Source organism: Syngnathoides biaculeatus, chromosome 5 (genome assembly GCF_019802595.1).
Source record: "Syngnathoides biaculeatus isolate LvHL_M chromosome 5, ASM1980259v1, whole genome shotgun sequence".
NCBI classification, from domain to species: domain Eukaryota; kingdom Metazoa; phylum Chordata; class Actinopteri; order Syngnathiformes; family Syngnathidae; genus Syngnathoides; species Syngnathoides biaculeatus.
In genome coordinates, this window is record NC_084644.1 from 3256099 (window position 1) to 3268986 (window position 12888).

The 12888-nt window shown below is 45.1% G+C and overlaps 1 protein-coding gene across 1 annotated transcript in view; it reads left to right on the plus strand.

Moving 5' to 3' along the window:
- Positions 1 to 606: 606 nt before the first annotated feature.
- Positions 607 to 12888, plus strand: part of sntb1 (syntrophin, basic 1) — a 34421-nt gene continuing 22139 nt past the window's right edge. Inside the window, exons 1-2 of the mRNA XM_061818691.1 lie at positions 607 to 1586; positions 11289 to 11535. Coding sequence (XP_061674675.1) covers positions 1142 to 1586; positions 11289 to 11535 — 692 coding nt within the window. The 5' untranslated portion in view covers positions 607 to 1141. The remainder of the gene's footprint in view (positions 1587 to 11288; positions 11536 to 12888) is intronic.

Genomic DNA, 12888 nt, shown 5'->3' on the forward strand with positions numbered 1-12888 from the left:
CGCAATGGGAAAATACATGCTAAACGCATTGTTCATGTGTTGTCTCTGCGACGGAATATTTAAACTTGTTTCCTCGGATTTGAAAATCAAATTCAATTTTCAGGGTTCTGTATTATGAAATTCATCCAAACGTTCACAGAAAATGTGATGAAGTTCGGGAAAATATCGAGATCGCTTTTTCGAGGGAAATCGTCGGCCTATAAAGGTGAAGCAGAGAATGAACAGTGAAAAAACGTAAAGAAAACGTTGTTCAAGTGAATTAAGCTCATCAGAAAATGAGAAAAAAACATTTACAAACAAACCTGAACGGTGTCAAAGTAAATATTTCTAATTTACCTGTGGAATGTTTTTTCACAGCCATAAAACTGGCGATTAACGCACAGGTTGGCATGCTTGTTTTGGGTGGATCAAGATGGCGGATGGCGACTTCAGCTTTGGTGCCTAATGAGCCATCCAGTCTTTTTTTTAATTTTGATTTTTTTAGATCAGTGGATAAGTGCTGTTGAAAACAGGTGGGTGGATGAATTTGGTAGCTCGTAGGAAACGTGATTGTTCCATCCCACCAGCAGGGGTCATCGCAACATCAGCCATTCAAAATCAGCGATTTCGAAAAGGAAAAAGAAGAGAGCAACAGTTTCTCAAAACAAAGGTTGTCGAGCAACATGCACAGATGATGATGATAAATGAGAAGAATTGTTTTATTGCTTTCATTTTACCCTTATGAGAAGTGAATAAAAAAAAGAAAAGAAAAGCAAAGAAACTGGAAGGGGCGCATTCCTGGAGGCGCGCAACCGACCCCACGCCTCCATCCGTGCACGCAGGCGCCCGCGCGCGCCCGCCGGACAACGAGCCCCCGCGCACTTGGCTTCTTCTTTTTAATACCACTTTGGGATAAGTTGTACACGTCACAATATTTTCGCCATGATAATATTGATAGAGATTATGTAGTCGCCGGTGTCCGTCGTCCTCAACGCTTGGCTCGTTCATTTCACGTTGATTTCTTCGCGCGCTCTGCGGCGTTCGAGATGTTTCGATAGCGGCGACCGACCAAACTCCGCCCGAGACGCCCAAAGACGCGAAAGTTGACCGTGGGTGGGGTGGGGGTCAAAGTCCGGCAGCTCCCCGGAGACATGCCGGAGACATGGCCGCGCAGGAAAGTGGCCTGGCCGAGGTTCTGGTGCGGGCTCGCTGGCACAAAGTTTGGCTGCGCTTGAGCGACGACGCGCTGACGCTGAGCTGCGAGCGCCTCGACCCGGACGGGCTCGTCGCCAACGGCTCCCACCTCGACAACAACAACTCCAACAACCGGGCCCAAGCGGTGCCGGAGAGCATCGCCAACGGGAAGCGATGCGTCAAGGTGACCAAGCAGGACGCCGGCGGCCTGGGCATCAGCATCAAGGGCGGCAGGGAGAACAAGATGCCCATCCTGGTCAGTAAAATCTTCAAGGGGCTGGCCGCGGACCAGACGCAGGCCCTGTACGTCGGCGACGCCATCCTGGCGGTCAACGGGCTCAACCTGAGGGACGCGAGCCACGACGAGGCCGTGCGGGCGCTCAAGCGGGCGGGCAGGGACGTCACGCTGGAAGGTAGGCTCTTGTTTCGTTGCTGTGAGCGACTTTTTCCAACCGAAAGTTGAGTATTCCTTGGATTGTATCCACGTAGTCGCAACACTTTCGTTTCCTTAATACCCCGCCTCATGCCCGTTGACGGCTGGGATCGGCTCCAGCACTCCCCGTGACCCTCGTGAAGATAAGTGGTGAAGAAAATGGCTGGATGGATGGAGAGTCAAACAGAACCTTGCGTCCAAAACCTTGTCGTGTTTATCATTTGTAGAATTGTTTCTACATGTATCGTTTTCTTATGTTATCTGTCATAGAAGCTTAGCGGTAAGGGTAAAGAAGAAATAAAAATACAAATATGAACCGCCGAAGGTATTATGACCAGCAACAAGTGAGCAGAGAACCCCGTAAACCGCTTCGGCCGAACATTTTCACCGACCGCCGGGCCAAATTTGGACTTTTCCCCCCAACAACTGCAACAGGTTCGATGTTTACCTTGTTGTTTTCCTTTCGGCTTGTCCCGTTAGCCGTCGCCACAGCGTGTTCTCTCAGATAAACGCTCACATTTGTAAGTTGGAGAAAACTATTTATTAAATGACTATGGAGGTTAATTTGGCCACGGAAAAAAAAGTGTTCCACTTCTAGGAAGGCTCTTATGTAACCACCAGAGGCGCATTCATTTTTATTTATTTTTTTTTTTTTTTAGGCAATACAAGGCGCAGATTTTGACATTTTTCTGCTGTCTCACTCATTCGTGCACCCACACATTTACCGGCATCAACAGTTGCCTTTTTAGAAGATGAAAATTGGCCGGATAGTAGATTGCTCGGAAGGCTGAACATCATTTTTGCGGGGAAATGTATCATGTAAGTGCACTCTTCTCACTCTAGTCCCGTCCCAGCGAGGCCTCTTGAACGCCGAGTTTCTTTCTCGCTCTCTCATACACACGGTGATGATCATTCTCAGGGGGGAATGGGGGGGGGGGGTACACTGCAGAGGAGAAAAGCAGAATTGATAAGAAAAATAAGCAGAGCAAGGGTGGGGGGGGGAGCAGAATTGTGATTTTAATGGAGAAATGCCAATAGCGAGAGCAAAAGGTGAAGGGGGAGCTAATGAGCGAAGCGAAGAAAAGCGATGTGAAAATATTGCACCGTGGGTAAACTTCAACGAGGTCGCGTTTGCACTCACTCGGGAAAAGCGGCGAAACACGGATGCGCGGCCAGAGGGACGCGCGAGGCAATCATCCGTTTACCCACGCTCGCGCGCTTCATTCCCAGGAAAACGTGATCTGCGATATTCCCACAGCTCCGCTCAGTCCTTGGCGTAAGCCGCCTTTCTCAGACGGGACGGGAAGCAGTTAGGGCGAGAGAGCGAGATCAACGAGAAACTGATTACAAGGACGCTACGTGCGTCTCCTGCGCATTTGCGCAATTTATGTACACCGCCGGCTCTGCCAAAGCAATCATCGGGCCTACGTTATTTTAGCACGGACTGTTTTCAACTTGTTAGCAGAAAGTTGCGGGGAGGAGAGCTCCAGATTGCGGAAGCAAACAATTATCTAGGAAATATTTTCTACGCTGGGAGGATAAATGTTTGTGGGCGCAGCTCATTCCTTGAGTTTGAGTAAACAATGTGTTTGAATTTTGTCCCAGAGAGTAAAGTAAGGTGGTTACTTTGGAATGGGAGCGCAGGACCTCACCCCCATCAAGCTCTTTGGTCGTAACTGGAGGCATTTTCACTTCTGGTAGGCAAAATGGTGAGATTCTATAAAGCCGGTCTGTCAAACAAAGTACAGCGATGCCTCGGTTCTCGACCACAATCCGTTCCAGAAAACGGTTCGAAAAGGAAGTTGTTTAAAAACCAAATTGATGTTTCCCATTACAATGAATTGAAAAAGAAATAATGCGTTCCAAGCCTGACCTATTAGGCTTTTTTAAAACTAGGGACCCGAACTGGAAGTTATTGCTTTGTCACGGTGTGTCTTCCTTTGAAGGATGTGAGTGACCACAGGGTCGCAACAGGTTGACGCCAACTTTTCAGGTTATAACGGAGAACGTATTAGATTTTACCGTAGTATGTTTCATGGTATAGCGTGAAAAATTACATGTTATAATGTGGTTCATTTCACGTTATAACATGACACGTTTGATGTTATGTGTAATTAACCACATTATAACGTGAAACATACAGTGATGCCTCAGTTCTCGACCCCAATCCATTCCAGAAAACGGTGCGAGAAGTGATTTGTTCGAAAACCGAATCGACGTTTCCCATTACAATGAATGGAAAAAGAAATAATGCGTTCCCAGCCTTAGAAAATTGGGGCTTTTTAAAGCATTTTTTAGCTTTTCCTAATAATAAACTGGATAGTAGAAATACATGTATAGTTTAAATAATTTATGTAATAAAATCATTTAAGAAATATATATTTTTTTTATGCTTTAGTCATAGAGTGCACTAGGCTGGGAGTCCATTGCCGTATCTGTAGCGACTCGGCCCCCAGCCTTGTAAATTTCATCAACAAAGGTGCAGAATAACTTTAAACAAGCAACTTGCCTTCTTTGGAGCCATGATTGGGGGTTAATAGGGTAGTCCTCCAGAAGAAGAAGAACAACAGTCACTACCGGGACATGTCTGTGTACAGATGCTGCGATATACAGAATAACAAAAGTGCGCTGGTTGCGCTGCGCGTGTTATGCCATTTCCGTTTTTTTTCCCGGGGAGGATTCAAATAGACCATGCCAAAACACACCATGCACAATATGTTTTTTCCGGGCTTTGTTGTGGGGCGTTTGAGTACCGATTTTTGTTTGAAAACAGAAGCAAAAAAATCTTGAAATTTACATTAGAAACCCGATTTGTTCGAAAACGTGGACGTTCGAAAACCGAGGCTTTACTCTAGTTCTGGTTTCTCTCAGAGGGCTGTCATGGCGGTTTAAGCCATGCAAATGTATCGTCACCGTAATCATATTACAGCATACATATTGTTGCTGTCAGGTGGAATCCTCGCAGCTCTAAAATAAATTATAGGAAATCACCCCCAGAAAAACAGAACTTTGACTGTTTGGTTGTTCATCATACAGCAATGCTATCATCACCGACGTCAACATCTCTGGTTACGTCCTCTTTCTAGACGCTTCTACAAACGTATAAGAGCCATTTGTATTGTGATGAATAAAAAGATGAACTGATTTAACAGTGTAATAGGCAAAAGTAATTTGTCATATCACAGCTGACAACCATGCCAAGGCATTACAGCTCTCTATGTTGATCAGTCAAATGTCTCATTACTGTCTAAGAAAACATACAGACTTTGAATCTTGAGGCGATATAATGCTACATGAGCCCCTCGCAATGAGGAACAGGCAGTTTTATGAGCCTTCTCAGATAGTTCAAATGTCCAAGAGGTGTAATAAATTTATTTATTTTTTATCATGCTGTTAAGTGCAAAATACAACGATGGAGACATCAGACTGTTGAGCAACTAAAGTTGTGAATCAAAGAAGAACGCTTCTATAATTTGTGTCCTCAGTTCCTAAAGGCTTATTGAGTGTCGGTAAAAGGAAAGATGAAGTAAAACAAGAGTAAACGTGGCCTGTGCCACCTTTTTGGAGTGTGAGTGAATACAAAAACAACAAAAAGTTTATCAGTTTGAACTTTTGTATATCTGGTCTTTGCGGATCATTCTGAACGTTTTACCCGACGGCTCAATTTCATCGTAGTTGGGGTTTGAAGCACTCACTGGTGGGACTAGTCACATAGATGTCAACCAGTGCACAGTTTTGCCTTCCAAGTAACAGGACGTTGTTCTACTCTTATGCTAAAGTTGTGCCAGTGTGCAGAAATGTCACCAAGTAGTGGGAAAAAATGTTCCTAGTAAGACACAGTAGTTCCTCTAGTGCTTTACTTGTTTCTCTAATGTGCTGAATGCTTTCCCTCAGCTGACAACATGCACGAAGGTGATTTTAATTATTATTTTTTTTTTAATGTGACCGTACAGCTGGGTGCTTCTCATAGCGTTGGAATCTCGTTTGAGCGGGGACTAAAAAAAGAACACAATCAAAAAAAAAAAAAAAAAAAAGTGCCCTACTTGAGCTGGAAGCAAATGAGCCAGTGGGCTGCGAGCGTTTCATCGAGGGCCCCCCCTACAGTCCGGGCCCGTCACCCCCCGACGAGTCTGTGCGCGTCATGGTGTTCAGTCGCGGCTAGCGTTGTCTAGACTGCGTGTGCGCGTACCTTTGTGTACGCGAGGATCTAGCGTCAGTTCCGACGCTGACTCGAGAGCCAATGATGACCACGATGGCATCATGGCAACGTTGTGCGCAACGTATTCAATTTTGAGGTGAAAGGAAGACTTAAACCTACGACTGCTGCTTCCACTTGTAATTATCGTACAGGTGCTCGCGGTATGTCTTTCACCGTTTGAGCCAATTTTCATTTAATGGTGGTTACAAAACCCGATGACGCCTTCTTTTCCGATGGCCTATTCTTCACTGAATAGTTGAAGGGGAAAATTGAAGCCGAATCCAGCGGGGTGGTAATAACGGCTCTGACACATCAAGTCCGCTGGCCTCATTTTTTTATTGCGTTGATGTTCTCCGGGGAAACGTTCGCTTGTTGCCGATGGAAATACAATTCCGAACGCCTGGTTCGTGTTTGCCGTTTAGTGACCTTTCTGACGAGTTGAGGCACATTAGTTACTGTAGTATTGAGTTGATTCCTAAATCGTCCGTTAAGTTTTCACCCAATTTTCGCAATAATTTTTCCGATTGGCTTGCGAAGGCAGCGAAAGGCCAAAATGAACTCGACGCTCATGCTTGCAAACTTCCACTCAACAACTTGCACACAGATAGCCGCCTTCAAAATTGGGACCCGCAGTGTAAATTTGCATAAATGCCGATAAGCAAATCTCCTTTGGAATGATAATTATGTAAAGTTGAGCCCTGACCTCAGCCCAGTCAAACATTTCTAACCTTTGAACTAGAAGAGAGATTGCGCTTTCCCTGACCTCGGATTGCAAAAATGAAAACTCCCCAAATTATTCCCAGAAGAGCGGAAGGAGAGTCTGTTGGCGTCACTTTCGCTACTTGATAGTTTTCCTCCCTTGGCTTTTTCTTCCGGGCAAGACAAATTGGTCGATTGAGGTAGACGGCGTTCAGTTTTCCCGCAATGCGATGGTGGCACCTTCATGTCGCTTCCCGACAATTCTTTGGCGTCTGTTATCTCGGCGGCGAAATATTTTCACATGCCGACGTTTCCGTCAGTCTGCGTGCGTCGCTTGAGTGACTTTAGCGGTTCAGCGGCAGCTGTTCCGCTCGGCCTCCTCGGGGAGATCCGCTCGGAAGTGGGATCCTCCCGAAGGGAAAAAAGATTGCCAATCCCTTCAAGACTCTATTAAAATGTGTGTCTGTCATAGATATTTTCATTTTTCTTTTTTTTTTTTAAATTATGGCTCATTTTGAACTGGTGCCATTCCGCATTGGTAGTTTCCTCTGTCACCAAATCAGACTGCAGTCTGTACATGTGTCGTCGCAGCTGTTTCGTTTCTGTCATGTCCCAACTTGTTTCTTTCTTTCTTGACGTCATCTCTCGCTGTCTCACTTTTGTTGCTGCCACTCTGGTAGCTTTGTAAGTTCCCGCCTGCACTCCTGATGCATTTCCTTCATTGAAATGACACATCATTATTCATGCCGTAATTTAATTGATGTTTTAAGTCGAGGGCCACATAGCGAGGGACTGGCTTTCGTTATGTTTGCGTTAAAGATGAAGGTGATGTTAAATCGTATTTCAGTGTCAGTTGAAACTTTTGTCTTCTTTTTCATTTCCTTGCAGCTTGTCCCGTTAGGGGTCGCCGCAGCGTGTCATCTTTCTGCATCTTCTTCTCTAACCCTAAGTGCCTTCATGTCCTACCTCACCACATCCATCAACCTTTTCTTTGGTCTTCCTCTCTCTCGCTCTTTTGCCTGGCAGCTCCATCCTCAGCACCCTTCCACCAACATACTCACTCTCTCGCCTCTGCACATGTCCAAACCGTCGAAGTCTGCTCTCTCTCACCTTGTCTCCAAAACGTTCGACTTTGGCTGTCCCTCTAATGAGAGCAAGAACCTCAACATCTTCATTTCTGCCACCTCCAGTTCTGCTTCCTGTCGTCTCTTCAGTGCCACCGTCTCTAATGCGTACATCATGGCCGGCCTCACCACCGTTTTATATACTTTGCCCTTCTTCCTAGCAGAGACTCTTCTGTCGCAAAGAACTCTCGACATTTCCCACCAGGGCATCCGGCGTAAAACTGTGCCAAACATATATAAGCGTTCATCAAACTTTGCCTTCAATTAGGACAAATACCTGCGGCAAGCCCCTTGTGAAGGTCTTGTCCTGCTGTAATATATCCGGCTACCTGCTCAGAGCCTACAAGGAACGCTTTCATTGTGCAATCACTTCTCCTGCTTTTCCGCCTCCAGTCTGTTCTCCTTTCAACTCTTAGCTCAGTCGTCACCGGCCTAATGAGAGGAAGTTTCCTCTTCTTTACCCGCCGCAGTCGCTCCCCAATTAAGATTCCCATTCGGAGCACGTAGAAGGACCCCCTCGACCCCAAGTGAGTATTATTGAAAAAAGAAAGAAAAGAAAACATTGGGGGGAAAAAAACAGTTTAATGAGACTTGATGAAGTCGTCGCACAAGTGCTGATTCCGTCAACAACGAAATTGAGCGTCGTATTTACAAAAGGCGTAATTGGATGGGGTTGAGTAGAGTTGAACAAGTGAAGTGGTTTTATGACGAGCGAACGGGGTTTTTAAACGGCGGACCCGGCAGCTGATCGCCGGCGCCGAGCTGTCGTTCATTGGCGGGGGGGGGGGGGGGGTTTAAACCTTCAGATCCAAATGAGATGCAAAGGACTTACAAGAAAGACAATTGGCCAGCGTCTGTTTGCGCAAACGAGCTCCAGCAGAAGTTGCAAAGCTTGTACAATTTGGAGCTCGGCCGTCGTTCCTGGAAAACGTGCCCAAAATATTCTTCAAATTTTACATTTCATGTTCGGTGAGCTCACTCGCCTTCATTTATTTATTTTTGTGCGGGCATCCATGTATCAACTCTTTGTTGTGCTCGTTTTGTGACAGTTTCGGAAATTGACGGCCGCGTACGTGCATGCAAACAATCTCACATCAACATAAAATTCACGTCCAACGTCGGCTTGGTGCAAGAACTCCTCCACCGTCCACTTCTTACTGTATGTGTTGCTCACGTTAATTAGCTTCAGTGGCCGAGGAACATGTTTTTATATCGTATTTGTAATATTTGCATCTAAGCAACTTGGACGGATTTTAATAGTTCAGTACCTGCAGGGGGTCTGATGAGCCTTTTCAGTTTTTTTTTCTATTATCAACAGAGTGTTGAGGATTGTTTGGTCATTTAAGCAGTTGGTGAGCCCATATCTCATTGCAGAGTCAAAAAAAACCCCAAATCAATAAAAAAAAAGAAAATCCACATGACAGTTTGACTGAGTCTTCTCCAGAGTATCTTCTCTGGTGTGTTTGTGTACACACACTTTCGACATCCTCCTTGCCAGCTCATCTCCATGTCATTTTTTACTCCCGAAGTTTAAATGCTGAACCAAAACAGATAAGATTTTTTTTTCCGTATGTTCTCATGTTGGTGAATGGTACCGTGGACATTGCGTGAGATGTACTGCAATGTTTTGTTTTCTTTTTCTGAATACGCAAATTGTTCTTGGTCTAATTACTGAATTCCTTTTTTGTGCTTTTTTTTAAAGTGATTTTGCGGCATTATATTATTATAATCTTTTTTTGGGGGGGTTGGAAAATCTATTTTTTCACACAATAGTGCAAAATTTTCCCAACGCTCTGGTTGAACGAGCATATCCACGTAGAGAAAAGACGTCAGATTGGAGAAAATTCCTCTTCGGCACGTTTTTAAAAGCGACATTGACATTCCGGCCGGACTTGTGGCTTTGTTGGGCTTTTAAAACTTTTGTAAAAATAATTCAAAGTAACATTCGCTACCTTTCAGTTCATTTGTATCAAACATCACTGAATGTCACGTTGAACAGCAAAGTTTTAATGACGGCGAGTCTAAATAAAATGGATCTGAATTGGATAATGAGTTTTGAAATGTGAGTTTCCACTGTATTTTCTTCTCACTGGCTGCCAATTACGGAGTCTGGTGCAGAGTTGGCGCTTTGACAGCAACGGAACCCGTGGGAATATGCACACGCCCGCCCGTCACATGCGCGGTGTAACCGTTTTCCCCAATGAAGGAAATTTAAGGCTCTATTTGTAGCCACACTTTGAGATGACATCAGCTCTTTTTGAAGATCTTCTTAAAAATGCTTGATTTCCAAACACGGTTGTCACATCCCAGCTGCGGCAGATTACTTGCGCTCTTATCATGTACCCTCGTCGCTTGTTTTTTTTTTTTTTGTCAGCATATGCCAGAACAAATCATCAGGCCTTCTTTGGCTCTTTAATCTGACATAGCTGGTGTGACTCAGCGGGTTATTCCTCTTGTGCAAACGCCGTCTTTGGGAGGCCATTGAGGACAGTCGCATAAAGCCACAGTTCCATTCGTGTCGTCGGCAGGTTGGCGGGTAGGCTTGTTACCGTTTCACCACGTCTCCCTTGACAATACCTTGTACGCTGAATCCCAAATGCCGACGGCCATCTGCCAATTAGACACAGTGTGTACACTGAAATATGTCTGTTCGAAATAACAAGCAGACCGAGGATTCACAACGTGGGACGCGGTGGACGGATCAAGCACCTCGCCGGAGAACACGCTGCAAAATGTGGCGGCAAAGTTCGAGTCCTCCAATTTTGTACTGTACGAGTCTCAGTTAGCATTGGATGGAGTGGCCGGGCATCAATCGTTTGGAAACTGAGAAAAAGCATCAACCAGGGCCACTGGAATGAATTGTCCAAACGTATATACTCTATATTGAAGAAAAAAAAAATGCAAATACCGTAATTCCCGGCCTACAGAGCCCACCTGGTTATAAGCCTCAGCCAGTACATTTGTAAAGGAAATGCCATTTGATACATACATACACCGCAGCTGTGTAAAAGCCGCAAGTGCCCACATTGAAACACAAGATATTTACAAAGAAAGACGATAAAACATAGAGTTTAACTCTAGTGCTGTTGCGCTAACAGGGTCGGTTAAAAAAAAAAAAAAAAAAAACAGGTAAAAATCACTGAGACACGGCAGTAACAGACTAGCGCAGCGCTAACAGGGCCAGACCGGTAAAAGTCTCTTCCTCGGCACATATATTCCACCGGTCTCACTCCTACCTTTTCTGCTCAAGTGCCCCCTTGCGGCTGTTAGAAAAAAATGCACAAATTAGCTGCATCACCGCACAAACCGCAGGGTTGAAAATGTGCGGGGGAAAAAAGTCGCGGTATAAGCCGGAAATTACGGTAAGTGGAGGTTAAAATGAACAATGCAGGGAAGGTTTCTCTAACCAAATCAGTAAATACTGTAAGGATGTGTATTTGTTGCGCCGAAAAGGGACCAGACGGCATCAAATACAGAATTCAAGACGTAATGGTCATTGATTAACAAAGCAGCCATTTCGTTTACCGATTTTCCAACTTTGATCATCAAATCCGCGTTCACGTGCCAATGAAACGGTGGTGGTTGCCCCCTTTGAAGGAGTTTCATGTAGTCGAGTGGCAGCTTTGTGTTTGTGTCTAAATTTTCTTTCTTCCGTGTCCAGTCAAGTACATGCGAGAGGCCACGCCGTACGTCCAAAAGGGTTCACCTGTGTCCGAGATCGGATGGGAAACCCCCCCGCCCGAGTCGCCGCGCTTGGGCGGCACTCCCGCCCCGTCGCCGTCGTCGCCCCCGCGGGCCGGCAGCCCCCCCGCTCGGGCCTCCCTGTCCCTGCAGGGCGACAGGAGACGCCTCCCGCTTCAGATGTGTTACGTAACCCGAGCCATGACGGCAGCGGACCCAGACAACAGGTAGCTGACTAACACGCCCGTTCTGCTCTTTGCACCTTTTCCTCCTCATGTCATCCACACATTCACGTGATAATTATCTGCTGCTGTGGCTCAATCTTGTGACGCTCGTCTACTGTGAAGGGGACCCAGTATTTGGTGTCCCAGGTCCAATTTCACTGCTTTCAAAATAGAAAAGTCAAGACGGGGGTTGCAAAGTTTTGGCAATTTAGCTGAATAAACGGGAGACATGCTAGATTTTTTTTTGCTTTACAGTGAAGAAAATATGTATTTGAACACCCTGCACACATATTGCAAGTTCTCCCACTTAGAAATCATGGAGGGGTCTGACATTTTCATCATAGGTGCGTGTCCACTGTGAGAGAGATCCTCTATAAAGAAAAATCCAGAAATCACAATGTGTGATTTTTTTTTTTTTTTTTTTTTTTAACTATTTATTTGTGTGATACAGCTGCAAATAAGTATTTGAACACCTGAGAAAAACAATGTTAATATTTGGTACAGTCGCCTTTGTTTGCAATGAAAGAGGTCAAATATTTCCTGTAGTTGTTCACCAGGTTTGCACACACTGCAGGAGGGATTTTGGGCCACTCCTCCACACAGATTCTTCTCTAGATCAGACAGTTTTCTGGGATGTCGGTGAGAAACACGGAGTTTCTATCGGGTTTAGGTCTGGAGACTGGCTAGGCCATACCAGAACCTTGATATGCTTTTTACGGAGCCACACCTTGGTTTTCCTGGCTGTGTGCTTCGGATCATTGTCATTTTTAAAGACCCAGCCACGACCTATCTTGAATGCTCTGACTGAGGGAAAGAGGACGAAAATACATGGCCGCGGTCATCCTCTCCTTAATACAATGCAGTCGTCCTGTTTCATTTGCAGAAAAATACCACCAACGCATGATGCTACCACCCCATACTTCACAGTAGGGATGGTATTCTTGGGAAGGAACTCATCATTCGTCTTCCTCCAAACACGGTTCGTGGAATTATGAACAAAAAGTTCAATTTTGGTCCAGACCAGATCTGATCAGAATTCTACCTGATAGACAAGGTGTTCTCATACTTATTTGCAGCCGTATCACACAAATAAATCGTGAAAAAAAAAATCATACATTGTGATTTCTGAATTTTTGGTTTTAGATGATCTTTCTCACAGTGGATATGCACCTACGATGAGAATTTCATAATTTCTAACCGGGAGAACTTGCAATATAGCAGGGTGTTCAAATACTTATTTTCTTCACTGTATTGTTGCAAGGCAACATTTTAGGTATGATCAAGTTGGGGACACCACACTGCTCAAGTGGGGGGAGGTAATCTACTACAATGCTCTTGCACGTGGGCAGCAAAAGC